Source organism: Lasioglossum baleicum, chromosome 4 (genome assembly GCF_051020765.1).
Source record: "Lasioglossum baleicum chromosome 4, iyLasBale1, whole genome shotgun sequence".
Taxonomy (NCBI): domain Eukaryota; kingdom Metazoa; phylum Arthropoda; class Insecta; order Hymenoptera; family Halictidae; genus Lasioglossum; species Lasioglossum baleicum.
In genome coordinates this window covers 7,465,531-7,483,002 of record NC_134932.1, presented here as the reverse complement: position 1 = coordinate 7,483,002, position 17,472 = coordinate 7,465,531, and the positions used below count along the sequence as shown (strand labels likewise).

Here is a 17,472-nt window from a genome sequence, read left to right as displayed (position 1 = left end):
TTATTCATATTTACGGATGATAAAATGTTGAAACTCTCTAGGTAACTGTCGAAAGCTGCTCAACAGCTGTAACGTTGTGACGCATCTTGGTGAATTATTTTGCAAGAATTGTTACGGTCGTCAATCTCATTCCGCCAATGATCATAAAACTCTATCGGAAATTCGTTTGTCCGCAAACTCGACTCAAAATTTATTGAGGTGTTCCTGTGGAGGTGAAAGTTCCCTCGGTAACACGTTGCGAAGTAGAAAACGACATTACCAATCAGACGCGTGCAGACTCCGTGGCGGCGGCAGCGAAGTTGGTGAGACATATGTTTCCTTCGATGAAGAGAAAAAGCATTTCTTGGAAAACGAATGCACCAATCTGAGTATTACCAATTCGATGTCAACGCTTTGCGATCCTCCACCTAGTCCTACTGCTGTAACTACATGGTACAATCGGCAGCATTCAAAATTTCGCAGGTTCATTTATTATTCTTACATTTCTATACTTTACGAAACTGCTGTCACTGAATCTTTGTACGACTTCGTCCCTTGTTCCACACTGCGCGATATCTCTATCCTTCGTCGTAATTCTGGAGTAGCAATTTGTATTTTGACTCCAAACGTACTCTAGTTAAGTTTCGAATCGAATCACTCTAAATAGCACTTACCCCATGCTCATTATTGAAATTCATCTGTGCTAATTCATTCAAGCAGCACGTCTCTGGAGTCCGAGAAGAATAACATAACGAAAGATTGTCGATTCGAAGCTCAGCAAGATATAGATCTATCTGAGCTAAATCCGCTGCTTAGTAATAATGAAATCGACATTGCGGAGGCTCAGCTAAGGTATGTAACGCTTTTTGAATCGTTTCGCCTTTAATGTCCGGTAGTCTCTAATCGAATCACGTTCGCGAAAACATCGGAATGTAAGCGCAGAAATGATTTTGGATGTGTTCATATTCAATGCTTCATAAGCAGGTCATATTCTTTACTCTTTTAAAACATTTGTATCGGGGATGCACAGACTTGTTAAGACCAAGGAGCACATAGAATCACCGTGACATAATAATACTTAATAATACTAATGACTAGAAAATGTTTTGCATTGATTGTGGGAGAAGCAGGAATAACATAAAAATTGATTTCATCCCTTAACGATTTTGTTACATTAAAAGCAACATTACAACGTTCTTGAATTTTTAAAATCTGTAACTATTTTATATTTCACCCAAGCAATTTCTACTAATGACTATCATAATTTATATAATTTTAAAAACTTTTAAAAAAAATTTTTAAAACGCGACGTGTTAACCCTTTGGGGACGAACTCTCCTTTAAAATTTTAAATGGCAAAAGCGTAGCATACATATGTGCATACATTCTCCGTTCAGTTTTTCTAGCAAATTATTTTAAATGTTTCAAATAACTTGGTCCTCAAAGGGTTGAAGTTGGGGTTGCCAGCAAATCAACGGAGGGCCGCGGTCTGTGCATCCCTGGTTCGTATCATACTTTTGCATTAGAACTTCCAGTATGGCCGACAGTTCAACAACATAAAGTTTTCTAAGCGTAGATATTTCCAGCACAGACAAAACTCGAGTGCCATCTGCCAGCTGGAATAATAAAATTAACAAATCCGCCCCCGCTCGCGAATTTAGCGCCAATAACAGCATTATTCCGTCAAGACGAAAATTTGCGTATCCGCCGGTACCGCCGCCTCGCATTCCGCTGGCTTCCCGACGACGAGTCTCGTTCTGCGACGTCGTCTTCGGGGATACACGCGGAAATAGCCAGAATTGCATGACGAACATGCAGGATGTTCGCCATGAGTTCCGTTGCAATAATGATAGTAACGAAGAGTATCGTAGCTCTTACGACATTTGGCGAGCGGACGATCCGGCCGGTAAAAACGACGGCGGGTACGAAAATGTTAATGTAAGTCAAACCGAAACCGAGGGGACTGGCAGAATGCATTTTGAAAAAAGCGCCTCGGAGTGTTGCAACGACGCCGAGGAGACGTTAAACAAATGCAATGACATCGAGAAGAATTCTGGACCGAATTGTACAATGAACGAAAAGGACGACGAGTCCTCGAGAGAAGACTCGATGACCTACCAAAATTGTCCTAGTTCGTCGAACGGGCTCGATGATAGCGATCGTATGAGAGGAGGTTGCGGGGGATCATGCACACCGTGTGGACCTCGACCTAAAGTCTCATGTGGCGTAGTCAAAGTCATAGAGACTGCTTGCCACTGTGGGAAAAGTAACGATTTCACGGCTAATTCCACCCCTGACAGAAAATATTCAAAATATTTTATCTATTTCTAATAGTTTAATGAATAGATGTTTGAAAGAAAAGCACATATCGGTGTTAAATGAATTTGATGAATAATTATTGCATTGAATACGTTTTGCCAGGGATGTGGATCAGAGCTATAAATTATATCCTCACTCCCCTATTAAAATAAGGCATGATTGTTATTCTTTAGGAGAACCGGAACCATGTCGTACCGTCACTTCCTGTTCGAGTTGTTCATCGCCGTGTAACGAACGACGGAGTTGCTGTCCACCAGCGAACGAACGACCGATCTGCAAGAAAACGATCATGAGATGTCGTCCAGTGTGTACGGAGACTCAGGGTTGCGGGGGTGGTGGATGTTGCGGAAGCGGATGTCGTGGTGGTTGTGGAAAACCCGGCCAGACCTGTATGCCGGCGAGACCTTGCACGACTCCTTGCCGACCATGTTCACCGTGTTCTCCACCACGACCTTGTCCCCCGCAATCATCTTGTTCTTGTAGAAAATGCTCACCTTGTTGCTCCAGTATTGGCGGTGCTGCGAATTGCTGCGGCCGGTAAGAGACTGATGGCATTTTCATCAATTGCTGGAAATAGGAATCAAGTAGAAATCCACAGTTTATTTATGAGACACCCGGGTAGCCTCGTATTTGTAAGATGCGAGACGCTAAATGCTAGCTGAATGGCTAGAGGAAGATTACCTGGTTAATCGAGTGTCTCGTGCGTTATTGTTACTGATAAGGCTTTTTGTTTATGCAGATCGAAAAGTCCCGCATGTCGAGTAAGTCGAAGAAGATGCAGTACCGACAGAGGAGAGTGTAATGAGGGCGGATGCTGCCGACCGAAAGTCATTTGCGAGTGTTTGGGGGGAGGACTTGATTGCCAGCGCTGTGGGCGAAAAGTGTACCAAGCTGAGATGCAGGTAATGTGAAGTAATTAAACAATCATTATACAGCGTTCTACTAATTAACGTTCATGTATATCGCAGCATTTAGCGATTTAGAATGTCGCTTGCAAGGCACATTTACAGAATATTTGTATCTTGATGTTTATTCAAGATGGTGTCTGGCATACCCTACCACAATATATGCTTCAGCTGCTATTGCTGTAGAAAGCCGTTGGAGCCATTAACTTATCAGGAAAATTGCGGAGAAATTTACTGTAAACGTTAGTTTGCATATCCCTGCTTTCGTTACTCTTTCAACTTAGAACATTCTTGTTTACGGCATATCGATGATTATCATTAAGTAAGGCGATACTGCGAATTCGTCTGTCAATTCTATTTCCGTTTCTTTTGGATATTTAGAGTGTTATGTCCGAAATTTTGGACCACAAGGATACGGGTATGGCGTGGGACCAGGAACGTTGCAAACTCCAATGTGAAGCAATTGAGGTCATCGTTAATTAATGAACAAAACGAAAAAATCATTGAAATATTTTGCAGTTACTTGTGATCTTTTTTCATTGAAAGTTTTCGTTTCCATTTATAAGTGACATTTTTGCTGAACAGTTTATACACACGTTTTTTCGTGATTTCGTATAGTAAAGAATACTTTTCTAAATGGTATACCTTCAATGTATGATCTACAGTATAGTGTACAATAGTATCGTACTCTAAAGCACAATTCATTAACGCATAATGAATTTCTCACCGAAGAATATGGAAAAAGTTCTTCTCTTTTGCTACCGTGGTTTCATATCAATAATTTGAAGTGAATAGGAACAAGTATTAATAACTTGAGAGCAATTGGCCCGTTTATGAATCGCCGTAATTTTATTAAAACCGCAGCGCATTTACTAGAAGTTAAAATTTTCAATTAAGTCTGTTCCATCCATTTAATTTAAAAGTTTCATTTTCTTACTGTCATCATAGTTCCCTAAAATCCACTCACTAGAAACACTCGCGCCCTTTCTTTCCGCTCTACTTTCCCGTTACAATTTCTTACTCGAAAGGCGTGCAGATTGTGAACTCGGCGAAATAAGAAGCAGAAAAAGACTATTAAAAATAAGAAGAAATTATGAAATTTCTTGCGCAAAGAAAGTCCACGCACGATTCCAAAAAGCAGAAAATGAAGAAGCTTACGACCTCGAGAGTTTGTAGTTTGTACTAAGTAAGTGAATGTGATATGGCGGATAGTACTTCCGGTGGAGCGAGTTCAAACAATAACGGTGAAATGGGAGGCTGGGATATAATAAAATCGCGAAAAAATTCAAGACGGAGAGAAAATCGTTTCTGAAAGGAAATAAAAACAATAAATGACGGTGGGTCGAATCAGAGGATTAATTTATTGGAGAAGTACGTTTAAAAAGTAACGAGGATCCGATTGGACCCAGCCAGTTGTCCTCTCCTGGGGTTAAATCAAGACTCCTGTATTTTCTCATCGTCTTAGTTGGTCAGTAGAAAAATCTGGATCACGCAAATCGACAGAACATTAGCGCTCGTTCAATACCCGAAGGGAGATGTATATGTCGAGGATTCGCGAAGGGATATTCGCAGGGAATAAAGACACACGCGGTTACGATCGTGCTTCGCGAAATGGTGGGTGGAGGATGAAATAAGACGAGCGGGTTGTTTTATTGGTAAAAATGAAGATGGGGAGAATGGAAGAACAGTCCGGGATCCCGTGAAATACAGAAAACGGAAGGAGAAGGAGACCGTGGGGGGCGAGAGGGCGGGGTGGTAAAAGATGGAGGAAGAAAGAGTGAGTGGTTGGTTTATTGAGTCTTTCCTCTTAGTGGATTGCGGAACGCGGAACGTACACGGCGCACCGGCGGGTAGAGGGACGTTTATATAGCTTTCAAGCGCAGAAGCTTAATCTAATTTCAAATATAAATCTGTTTTCTCCCCTTTTCTCTCTTTCTCCCGTCCGTTCTCTTTCCGCCTTCGTTTTCCACCCTCGACCCCCATCCATATAGCGGCGTGCTCGCCGGCTTACATTATCCGCCCGGCTACGAATAATCTCTCCTTCGGTCTGCCTATTAACGTTACGAGACACGCCGATTTCCTTCAGTTTTACGAATCGTCGTCGCCAAATGCATTGCATGCTCCGCTTCGGAAATGGGCAAGCGCGAACACTGTGCTTCAAAATTGTATGTACCCCGCCGTAAGTACTTATTGCCTGGCGACACTTCCGTTTAATCTGTTGTTCTTTATGCAAAATAAGAATTGTCTGTATCAATTAAAAGAAAGAAATTTTTCTCTTACTATAATTTGTAATAATATTACATTCATCTGATGTTTCTTCTATTTTGTGTTTCGCCTACTCAGTTTGCTATAAAATCCGCAGTCTACGGATATTATGTTGGCGTAAGAATAATTGCGGTTTTTGTTCTGGAATTTTAAAGGAATTGATAAATGAAACGGTGTAGGGTAGTGTTTATTGGACGGAAATCCTAACGGGGTACAGAAAGTACTTCGAGTCCGGGATCAGGACGCAAAATGGCGGCGGCGGCGGCGGCGTATCAGACGGAAATACGTTCGAAAAGGTAGGGCGACATTGGGAATTGAAAAATAGTGCCTTGGGCCGCTGTCGTTCACAGTGATGGCTCCGTGACAGCCAATGTAACGCACGAATTAACGAAATAATTGATTTTCATACCGTTCGGAGTAAGCGGCGCGCACAAAAGACCGAGCGAACCGATCGCCGAACCGAGGAGATATTTTCTCGATTTCCTGACCGCAGGTGCATCCACGTTACTGCACCGTGTATCAAAAAATCCCGGCGCTCGCCTTGGGCGAATTTCGCATTACGTCACGAAATCGCCAATCTTTCTATTTGCTTCATTCATACCTGGAGCCCGGCTTGTGACAGAGTATACTTCGATTTTTACTTTTATTAACCATTTCGAAATACATATGTCTATGGAGAAACTTTCAAAATTTCTCGTCGAACTTCAAGAAATTTGCTCGTCTACAATATTTTTGATATCCAACGAATTTTCTTGAAATATTTGACATCCATCTTTAAAAATAATAATTTGAATCAACGAGAAATTCTTTCTGTTCGTTCAAGCTTAGAGTTTTGTACTTCGTGCAAGAATTGATGATTATTTAGACGCGTCCAACGGATTATGGGAGTACTATGGGAGTATCATGAAGGCGATGAATGAGGGTAGTAGTGTCCCATGACGGTTACGTTACGTGAAATTTTCGTACGTTAAAATTAATATCTCCCATTTGTCAATTGCCGATACGTTTTCGTCGTACAATGAAAACTGACTAAAAAGGGGGCCGTACACAAATGTTAGACCCCAAAACGTTCCCTAAACATTGTCACAACACGGCTAGGTAACAGGGGCGTTCATCGAGATCATATTAAAGGAGATTCTACTTGTAGCATGTTATAAATTGGTTAGTGTTGTGCAGCGAGCAGGCAGGTAGTTTTGATCAATGGAAACACAAGTTCGACGTTTATTAACAACAGCGTGGTATAAAAGCGTGTCTCGAGTTGCCTGTGAATTATTTATGTGCCTTTAGAATAAGTTGTAAAACATTAAATTTATCGGTGTTCCTTTATCGCGAATAAACTCAAATTCGTTGGTGTAAATTGACATTTGTCGTTTAAAATATGCTTTGATGCAAGAACAACAAAAGCGGTTGAAATCAAATTAAGAAAGACAACAACACGAACAACATTTACAGTGAAAATCGGATATGCTGTCTAATTTACATGCAATTAATTTATTGTAATGTGAAATTGAAAAAAAATAGTCTGGCGGAAAATTGTAAGTGTCCAGGATGGTACGGCGACTTTTGAAGTTACATCGGGAAGTAGTTTACAGAAAACTTTTGTTCAATCCAAAATGATAAGGGACAAAGGGTTCGTCATGCTTATAGTTCTATTTAAAAAAATATTATCTGAAAGGCGTCAGAGAATAAAGCAGTCTGTTGACGCGAAAGATGAATAATTGCGTGCAGACCTTGTAGGGTAACAGTGATTTTATCCAGCGTGTCTAATTGGTGGACATGTGGACGCGACCGTGGAGAATCCCCCGCACGCGTTTCAAATGGAGCCCAGTTTATTCAGTATTCCAACTTAGAAAGGGTTCGGGCCCGTGCTCCCATCAAACTATTTAAAGTCTCGGTATTAATCGGCCATAAACCTTTTGACCGTCCGCTGAAACGTCCATTACGTCTCGCAATAGCTCCACGTAAATATCCCCAGTCACGACTTTTCTGTAAAACGCTAAGATATTGCTATCGAAAATTATTGAATGCGTTTCTCCTCACTCCGCCACATATTGTAAGCATTGTGAATAAGTAAATTCAATCTTGCAATTTTGATAAAGCGACGCATCAGTACCTTTCGTGTTGAACAATTTTCGGACGTTCTACGTTGTACAGTACGTATATTTCATCAGGGGCTCCTCGAAATGCTTGAAAAATCGCGAAAAATACTCACCTGGCTATATTTCTACACAGGTAGACGCAAACATCGAAGTGTTTGCAGAGCGAAAGACGGGGAAAAAAGGAAAGGGGTGACTACCCCTTTCGGTGATCCGCGGATGGTAACTGGGCGTAACCCCCGAAATCATCTTACAAGTGTGCGCGCACGAATCGCACGAAGGGTCGGTAGGATAAAACGTGGCTGATTTATTTATCGAATCATAAATTACCAGGGTTACAATACGGCGCGCAGCATGCAAAAGCGGTGTGTGCGCGCGCGCGCGGGCGCTCGTCGATTCTCCTTTCTCTCCTCCACGGTGCCGGCGAATCGAAAACGCGGCGAAGGACCGAGGGCGTACACGTAACGCGTGTTTGCGTTGCGTGCTCGACCGGAAACACGATTTATACGATGCAAATTAAATGTGTACGGTACACACGGGGCCAACAACGTTCTCCACAAGCGAAAACCCCCGTTCGGGAATCCATCGTTATTATGAACGTTTTCATTACCGATTCGTCGTTCGTTCCGACCGTTTCTTAGCCGAGGTGAAAAGTAGGGGAGATCGGGGCAAGCTCATACATTTTTCCAATTTTCGTTCGAATGAATCACGTAGGAAACAGTATGCTGAAATGAAACAAGAGAACAAAACGTAATCACCTGGTTAATCGGTTTGGTCTGCGAACGATTTAATTATCTTTAGAGTTGCAATAGAACCTCGTTTGTCCCGAACCTGTCGGGATACAAGGCCGTTCGGATAATAGAGGTTCACGAAGGTCGTGTGAAATGAAAGATCTTTGTTCATACAACTAATAGTACGCTGCGCTGTAGTTCGTATAATAGAGGCACGATTAAGAGTTCGTATAATTAAGAGTTTCCAGTTTCTACTGTATCACCGATCGAAAATATGTAACAGGTTTTGAATAAAATACCATTTAGAGAAACAGGAAAAATAAGTTGCAATTCACCGTCTTTTACGGCTTTACCCGCTGAAAACAGTTTCGTTTTCGTCGACGACGGTAACGATCCGCTCTTACGTGTCATGATTGTCCACCGCCGGCCGGTCATGAATATTCACACGAATATTCAATACATTTGTTTATCGATGCGCGTTTCGGTGCACCGTGATGTATGGAAATAGTAACAAAACAAATTCATTTCGAAATCGTATCGTGAACGGCAGGGTTTCGAAAAACGAGCTGAACCCGGCTGAAAATGAGAATGATCGACGAGCAACGGTGGATCCGAGTTTTCTAACGTGGTAACCGTAATTAATTGATCGCGGGGGAGTATCGAGCGTATCCTGCACTGACAGGCAATTGTGGCGAAGTAGCGATCAAAGGCGAGCGTCTCGCAGCCCGTTCTCTCACATGTGAACGTTTAATCTTCATTTAAGGGAAATCCGGTTTACGCTCTGTTCAGAAATTAGTCGACAAAGAAGCGCACGCTTGCGTAATTATACACGGTAATTAATAATTAATATCGCGGCGTGAGCAAAGCCCTCGAAATAAATCGTCTATACGTACTCCTTGTTGCATTAAACCGTCTATCGAGTTACTCTTATTATGTTCAGATGGACGGGAAAATAAAATACATTCAAAGAAACCAATTTTACAAACAAAATTTGGAGTTATTCACGAAGAAGACGGACCAATCAGAACGTAGCTATAGCGCTACGTCAAAGCGCTACGATCAATGCCAACGACGTCCATATGAAATTGAGTGCATATAATAATTTATTAACTAAGATTGTAATTATCTCCCGTTGTTTTTGTAAGAAATCGCGAAATGAGGTATTCGAAGGTTGGAAAAGTAATTGTTAATCGTTTTGATATGCTCGGATGTAATCGTTCAGCAACGACGGGGGAACAATACACTCTTCTATGGACCCGGAGCACATTTTATCGCGTGCAGCGAAACTCTCCCACGGATTTAACGCGCCAGAGGCCCCATAAGACGATTCGATTTTGATACCTGGGTGTACGCCGCGATCGATTCTGCAAAGGAGAAATAAATAGGCGAGTAAAAACGTGGTCGAAAATTTACGAGCGGCCCCGGCATGTTATGGGATCGGGTGCGGAATCGGGACCGATTTCCCTCGGCGTTTTTATTATTTTCTGATAGGATGTTTACGAGGAAGGATGAATGAGAACGTAGTTTATGAGACAAGTATAGCTTTTAGATTAGGTATAGGTGACGCTTTTGCAAAATGTATACATTCGCTGTTTATGGCCGAACAGATCATTCGCGCCCATTAACTGCCTGTCTGCGGCGGCCAATCGGCTTTTAACCGAACCATTATGAGCGCTATGGCGGCGGCGAATTAAATCTTTCATCTATGCACTTGTTGTTACGATTGTCACCGTTCTGCTCTACTGTATTATAGATCGTGACGCGTTTAATATATTCACAGAGAATTATCAACAATTCACGCTCGCGTGGGTGAAACTTTCGCGAACGCTTTTATACAGTAAATAACTTCAATATTCGGACACCGTGAAATTTTTGCTGTTTACTTTTGGGGACGAAGAAACATACACGGTAAATAAAATTTTATTTACATAATTTACAATATCTGTTGAATAATACATTTCAAATGAAATAATATCTGATGTTAACGTTCCCGTTCATGTTCAGTAGACATTTTTTCGAAATCACCCTGTAGACCGGTTGTATCATATCCTAATCTCTCGGAATAACTCGAAAAAACACGGAACAACTCGCAACCAGTAGCCCATACGTTGTACTATGAAAAAGAGGGGTGGCAGGGGGTGGCGGTTTGCGGGGGTTGGGCGGAGTGTTCGGTCGGGGTTGGTCGCGTGGAATGGAAAGAGAGACGAAGAAAGAGAAACAAAATAAAATCAGAACGGTGTCATATGCGCCTGCTTGCATGATAAATGTAGCGATTTAAAATCGAAATTTCTCTTTTCGTGTGCACGAGCCCCGACGTTTGACTAATGGTCCCGCATTAACTATTGGAGCATTATAGGAACCGGGCAACGTTGAAATTTTGAAAAATACATTCGCCCCGACATGAGATTAATATTTTGTAGCTTTATCTGCTCGGTTGAGCCACGGGAACTCCACGGGCCCGTGTCGGCGCCGTTAATGATAATGACCGCGGGCATCCATCCAACGGTTTTTCTCGGTTACCGAGTACCTGAAATTTCCACGGAGACGGAGAGGAAAACAACCTAATTATCACCCGGGACGGCTAAAAAATACAACAAGCGATTTAAACCGTGCGCGGGAGCCGCGATGATTGCACCTCGCGGGAGATCGGGTTAGGGAAAGAGTTTTAATCGAATCGATTCGCAATGAAGAAAATTCGTCAAATAATACTGTTTTAATTTTCGCTTCACTGATCGAGCAATCATCGCACACGATTCGAACACAATCGTGTATCCAAACCTCTTACCCTCTTGTTTTTTATAATTTATCTTCATTTTTTGGATAATTCTAAATTAATTTATATTTGTCGAAATTTATTGTTGTGGTGACGTCAAAGTTATGGAGCACCATTCGTATTTAGTATTCTGAATACACTATTCCGGTTATTATACGGCAAGGGGTTACGCGCGAGGCGTTGTATGACATACATTAAGTAAAAATTTCCTACCGACACGTTCGCGGAAGCCAACCCCTTTTTGGGTGGTGAAATTCAACTCGACAAAAGTAGAAAGAAGAGTACCGAAGAGAGACCACCCGTACGAAACGAGTCCCGGTTGACACCTAGGTCACCTAGCCACCCTATCTATTGTGGATGGATAGGGGTGGGTTTGCCCAATGGACTGTGCTTTACCGAGCGTAAAATATCCCCATTCTTTAACCCATAATACTTGCCGTGCTCGCCGAGCACCACTCCTTTATCCCATACAAAGTACAACGGCACCATGAAACGCGGGCTACGGTGGTTCGAAGGTGAAAACGAAGGATCCCTCGTGCTCGAGAAAATTCGGTCTAATGAGGGGGTTAATACCTCACGCCCAACAGTGGAGAGGTCGTTAGAAAGTACATTGTACTTCATTCTTATCAATTTTAACACGCTCACTGTCTAGAGCTCTTTAGCTTCAGTATCTACTCTTCCTATCCTAAATTGTTATTTCTACTGGAATCGTGGTAGAGAAATATTTATTTTGACATTTTGTAGATTCTGAAAACTTTTGCTTCCAAGAATTCGTCTTTATCTGCCATCGTCGACACTTCTGAACACTTAAAAGGTTCTAGAACTCTTTCGATCCGCGAGTTAAACAGCTGTAATTGGAGAGCGACTTACAGACGAGCCATCGAGCGATTATTAACTTCTGGGTTAGCAATAAAGTGACCAGTTTGCGAGGAATCGAACGGTGAAAAGACGAGGGGCGCGCCGTACGCTTGGATCAACGGGAGGGAAGATACTGAATTTCTTCTTCGACGAATATTAAAATGAAAGTGAAACAGAAGTTCCGCTGATGGTAGGCGGTGAGGATTGCTCGAGCGACAGGTTGGGTCGATGGTTGGCTTTATGGAAAGAAGAAGGACAGAGGCACAGAGGGCAGATGGAGGCAGCGAAGTGCGGACTGAGTCCCCGTGACAGAATGATAATAATCCCTTCGCCGTTTTCTTTCATTTCCCTTTATTATCATATTATTAAAAAAATCCGGCGTGAAATGTTATTAAAATCGTTTAAACGTCGCGTGCCACGGGCGCCGGCATTGTCCTTTAATTTAATAATATTAAGCGCGAACTTTTCAGGGGGGATGAAACGTGGGATGGGACGGGGGGATGAAACGTGGTCACCCTCTCGCCCTGCACACAGAGATCTTTCATAATGCGCCGAGACCGCATGTACGATTATTCCCTTTATTTTATTGTTACCGACCGTCACGTCATATATCTTCCGTGATTTTCGGGCCGATCTAGATCGGAGCGGTACAACAAACGATAAATTCAGCGATTACGGCACTTGGAAATAAATGCACAAGCGGCTCGGACGGATACAAGTTTAGAAAGAAGGAGACGCAGAACATTCACGAAATCGTCCTTCGTAAAATAAACGTTCACCTAATCTCTGCGTATCCGGGCAAGGGAGAGCTCTACAAACGTTTAATTTCTCTGTTATCTACTTCGTTGCTACTTGTGGCTGCATCCAAAGAGATTCGTTTCGGATAAGATGAATCGGTAATCGCGATACTAACATGCGAGCGACTGACGGTCGAACAAAAAAAAATCAACAAATCGGAGGTTCTCGATAATGAATAAAACAAGTTCCATTTTTCCGCCACAGAAGGAATTGTTTGTCGGGCTATTGTGTACCAACACTGTTCTATTTATTTTGGCAAACCCGCGCAAAGTTTGCGCCATGAATTTCTGAACGATCTGCGAAGATAAAAATTGACACGGGAACGTGATCGCCTGTGAATGGCGGTCGTCTGGGCAAAGAGGCGTGGAAGGTTCACCGTTCGCCCTTAAAAGGTAATATGAATTTAATGGCGTAGCCTCTCTGTGTATGCAAAACAAGTCTGCGGACGGCTGCGTGCAGATTTCGACGGCAGATCCTCCGAAAGGTGGGATCTATTTGTCATTAGATGAATGCGCAACCGGGCCCGGGATCGTTGCGCCTCGATGCACATCCGTCGCATTGAAATCGGGCCGGCGTTAATGACGTTGATTCGTTCTACTTCGACGTCGCCGGGACTAACCGAGCATTCTTCGAGAATCTCGCCTGCAAGACCGTTCGATCGATTGTTTCGCAAACGACTTTGTCGCCTCGCGCACCTGGTTCGTTGACATTTAACGCCGTAGAGCCCTCATCGTTGCACTAGCACGGCACTGAAAGTGCATGTTTGCTTCAAGAAATAAAGAATTGCACTTTTATAACGATATAGATAATACAAAGTATAAAAATCTATTATATAGTATTTTGAATATTGCGTATTGCCATCTAGAATGTGAACTAGGAACAATTTCACGCGAATATCAAAATCTTTGAATTTTCTGCTTCGATAGAATTTTTAGTTGACAAATACGAACCAGGAGAAACGGGAGAGCGCGTATTAGAAAAGGGTGGCAAGGGTAGTTCGGCTAAATGGCTGAAGCAAGGACCGATGTTTCGGGTAGAGTGGACTGACGCAACGAGACGAAAGTGGATGACAGATCGTCTCTCTGTTCCGCGAATAGGCATGCGATGATGGATTATAGTGAAGCGACCTACGCCGTTGATTCGTGCCTATAGACACATCGCACCTTTTGCTGACATTCCTGCGATTGTCCTCCGGACAGGATCGTCGGTTTCCCGTGCCTCTGCCTCCAAACGCTTCGCAAATGATTGCCCAATTTTATGGGAAGGTTTTTCCCCTATCGCATCACCCAGAAAACTTCCAATTTCACTGATAAGCAGAAAACTTTCTCCTTGCTCGCACTGCATTTCTACCCTTGCGGCAATAACACAGCAAAGTCTCACGGAAATGCTCACTTTGATTTTCCATATTCGATGCGATGACGAAAAGGAATGCTTGAAAGGTTAGAAATGTGGAATGTCAGCCATCAAGATGATTTTGCGACTTGGAATAAGGTTAAGTAATAACAAATGGAAGCAATGCCATCTTCACGCGAAAAACGAGATCGCTATCCGAACAATCCGATAGTAGAAGGGGTTAATTCCACCCCTGTTTTATAGAGACGGCCCACTGCGCGGTGGTTTCAATCGAGCGTAAACAATAAACTCGTTCGATTATGTGGGTGTGCGTGATTAGTCGAGGAGGAGAATTATGCATTGATTTCACCCGGTGCACCCTGTCCGTAGCCACTTGAGCGGGTAGCTTCTGAGACGGAAGTGGACGTACGACATGACGGTGGAGACGGGTAGCCAGTCGATGATCGGGAAGAAATAATAAACGATTGTGAAATCGACAAGTCACGTCCCGTCGCGCGATCACGATCACTTTCACAGCGTGATCCTCCCGATCTCTCTCCACGGGTGAATCGAAGGGCCCGTCGTGTGTAAGGGGTGCGGTGCGTGCCTTCGATAAAGGGACGTTATTTTATGCCTCTCTATCCATTCCACTCTGTCCGTTCCTCTCTCCCTGAAACCCAACAATTAGTCGGCTGCTTATGTCCGTGATTAATGGACATCTACGAGTGCAGCAGGCGTGTTCCAATAGCGGCCCCGATGAAGAAGAGAGGGAGAGAGACGGAGGAATCGAGAGAGTTAGTTGCGAGTGGTGATAATATTCCATTAGACGCTATTATATTCATCGGCGGGTCGATGCGCGAGCGTTTTTTGCAAGAAGGGTACAGATTTCCCTGCGTCGATTTTATCCCTTCGACTCTATTTTCTGTTATTCCCTTTATCCTCTTAAGAAACCAATTATACGATCCTACGGACGATCATTAACCTCCGCGAGTAGGTAATCCTCTGGGTAACTTGTTTAACGCCATTTTTCTCTTACGATTTTGTAAAACTGTAATAGATTCTTTAACGTTCGCAATTCTTTTCTTTCTTCACTTCTTTTATCTTTGAAGAAATTATGAACGACTAACAAGGGAAGGACCCCAAGAGTCCGACTTCGATTTTGGTAATTTTTTGTGAGACGATGGTATATGGATCCCTAATGATGTCTGCAAAATATTAGGTGTAGTTACTCAATAGTTTTGAAGATATAAACACTTGAACTGTCATGCAGCTCAAGTTTTCGAAGTTCCATTAGCCTATGAAACTTGAATTATTTATATCTTTAAAACTATTGAGTAACTACAACCCATATTTTGCATACATAATTAGGGATCCATATACCATCATCTCACAAAAAATTATCAAAATCGAAGTCGGACACTTGGGGTCCTTCCCTTGTAAGAAGCTCTAATCAAGATAAATCGCAGTGTGAGGTTTAACGAGGGTTGGATAAGAGTTGGGTGATCGGTGATATCTAGACTGCGCAAATTGAGCAGATGAGATTGAAAATTGTTGGAAAATTTTCATAATTGAACATGTCAATATATGATTTCTCCTCTATTAAAATCATTGAGGGAAGAAACGACATCGAATTTGGTTTTTATTTCTTGCAATCGATGCAGGCAATTTTTATTTTCCATAAAGATCCGCAGTCTAGTGATTTCAAAGCTGTATGGGGTACATTCTGGTTCACGGGTTGGGTCTGTGAGATCCACGACGAAAATTCTGTGTTTGATTTCTTGAAATTACTGAATATTATAGCAGTGTTCTGCGATAAAGCGACGACCTGATTACAACCAGAAGAATAAATATTTATCAATGAAAATGCAGGTGAAAGATTTTCTATCCAGTCACACTGCGATGAGTTCCATTCACCCGTGCACTGGGGGGTTACAACGAAACGTTTCGTGCAAATAGCGGTCCGATTATATGCACGCAATAAGGTCAATAAAGAATTTACATTCGGGCGCGAGACTCACTTTCTTTTTGTAATTTGCTGTATAAGTTCGGGGACAAGTTAGAATCGCCGGAAAGGCAAATACGTCTGCATGCATATGCACGAGACGACTAAACTAACCGACCAACCACCAGAGTCAGAGCCAGAGTCAGAGTCAGCCAGCCATCCGGACGTCACAGTCACAAAGAGCACGTCACGGGCTGACACTATTGCTATTCTAAGCAAACACGTTGTAAGCAACAGTCTTTTACCAGTGCCCGAGCATTTACACAACAGACACGCATGTAAAGATAATATTTTGAATGTATAATGAACGGTGCATCGCGATCCGCCGGAAAAACTTCGCAAAAAATAAATCGCACGGACCGAGAACGACCCGCAAGAAAGTCGGGTTCGCTGATACCCCACGAGTACATTCCCCTGTTTCTTGCTACGTTGCATGGAAACATCGATATATCTTTTTCGGCACAGCTTTTATTTCATTTTTTTCCGTTATTAACAAACTGCGGGCGAAAAAGGCTGGGCTAAATTTCAAAGTATTTAAAAAATTACAAGGTCTCGCGATTATTGTTACTACTTTAGTAAAAATTATTAAAATAAAAAGTTTTTAGTATAACACGTATTTAAGACGGATTAAAAAGTATAAAATAAATTTTAAAATAAAAATACTGTAAATATACGAAATGAAATATATGAAAATAATGTAAGATTTAAAACGAAAAACGTGGGACGCATGCAATAGATAATTGATGCATTAATAGTTCTACACTCTTTACTATTATCTTGCGCCTCACGTTTTTCGTGTTAAAGCTTGCAAGTATTTTCATAGTTGTTCAAAATTCATAATCACAAATTTTCAGGAGTATCTGTACGGGGTTAGGAATCTGTATGAAGCTTGGAAAAATTATTTTATACCTTTTAGTCCGTTGTAAAAACGTGGTATATTAAAAATTTCTTTTTACTTAAATAATTATTTTCTGCTTTTTAGTAGTTAATATTGCATTGTCATCCAGTTCTGAGCTACGTTTAAAGTTTCGAGTCTCTAGCTCATCGGGAAGTTAGTTTAAAATCAATTACAAAAGTACCGAACAGACAGACAAGAAAGCGAGTTAATAAAAACGTGGTAAAATAGCTGCCAAACGAGCAAAATCGAGCAACGTATCAAATTTTTGTTACGCCCATATTTCAGTTCTCGGAAAATATTTTCCGAATTTGAATATACTTGGATATACTAGAAATAGAAATTTGAGAAACGCGAAGTAATAACAACAAGCAATTCGCGAGTCCGGAGTGCCAAGTGAAATCGGTAGGCGCTAATAACACTAGAAAACTTGTACCATTTTGCTCGTGACATTTTTGACGACCGGCGGGTCCGAACGCGCCCCGTATAAATGTGAAATCATGCATGTGTTTCCGTGTTC

The 17,472-nt window shown here is 42.1% G+C and overlaps 1 protein-coding gene across 1 annotated transcript in view; it reads left to right on the top strand.

Moving 5' to 3' along the window:
* The window catches only part of LOC143208128 (uncharacterized), a 79,366-nt gene that overhangs the window by 575 nt on the left and 61,319 nt on the right, over positions 1-17,472 (top strand). Inside the window, exons 2-8 of the mRNA XM_076422227.1 lie at positions 42-462; positions 700-831; positions 1,850-2,244; positions 2,471-2,834; positions 3,037-3,199; positions 3,336-3,444; positions 3,584-7,971. Coding sequence (XP_076278342.1) covers positions 42-462; positions 700-831; positions 1,850-2,244; positions 2,471-2,834; positions 3,037-3,199; positions 3,336-3,444; positions 3,584-3,660 — 1,661 coding nt within the window. The 3' untranslated portion in view covers positions 3,661-7,971. Of the gene's footprint in view, positions 1-41; positions 463-699; positions 832-1,849; positions 2,245-2,470; positions 2,835-3,036; positions 3,200-3,335; positions 3,445-3,583 lie in introns of the transcript that reaches the window.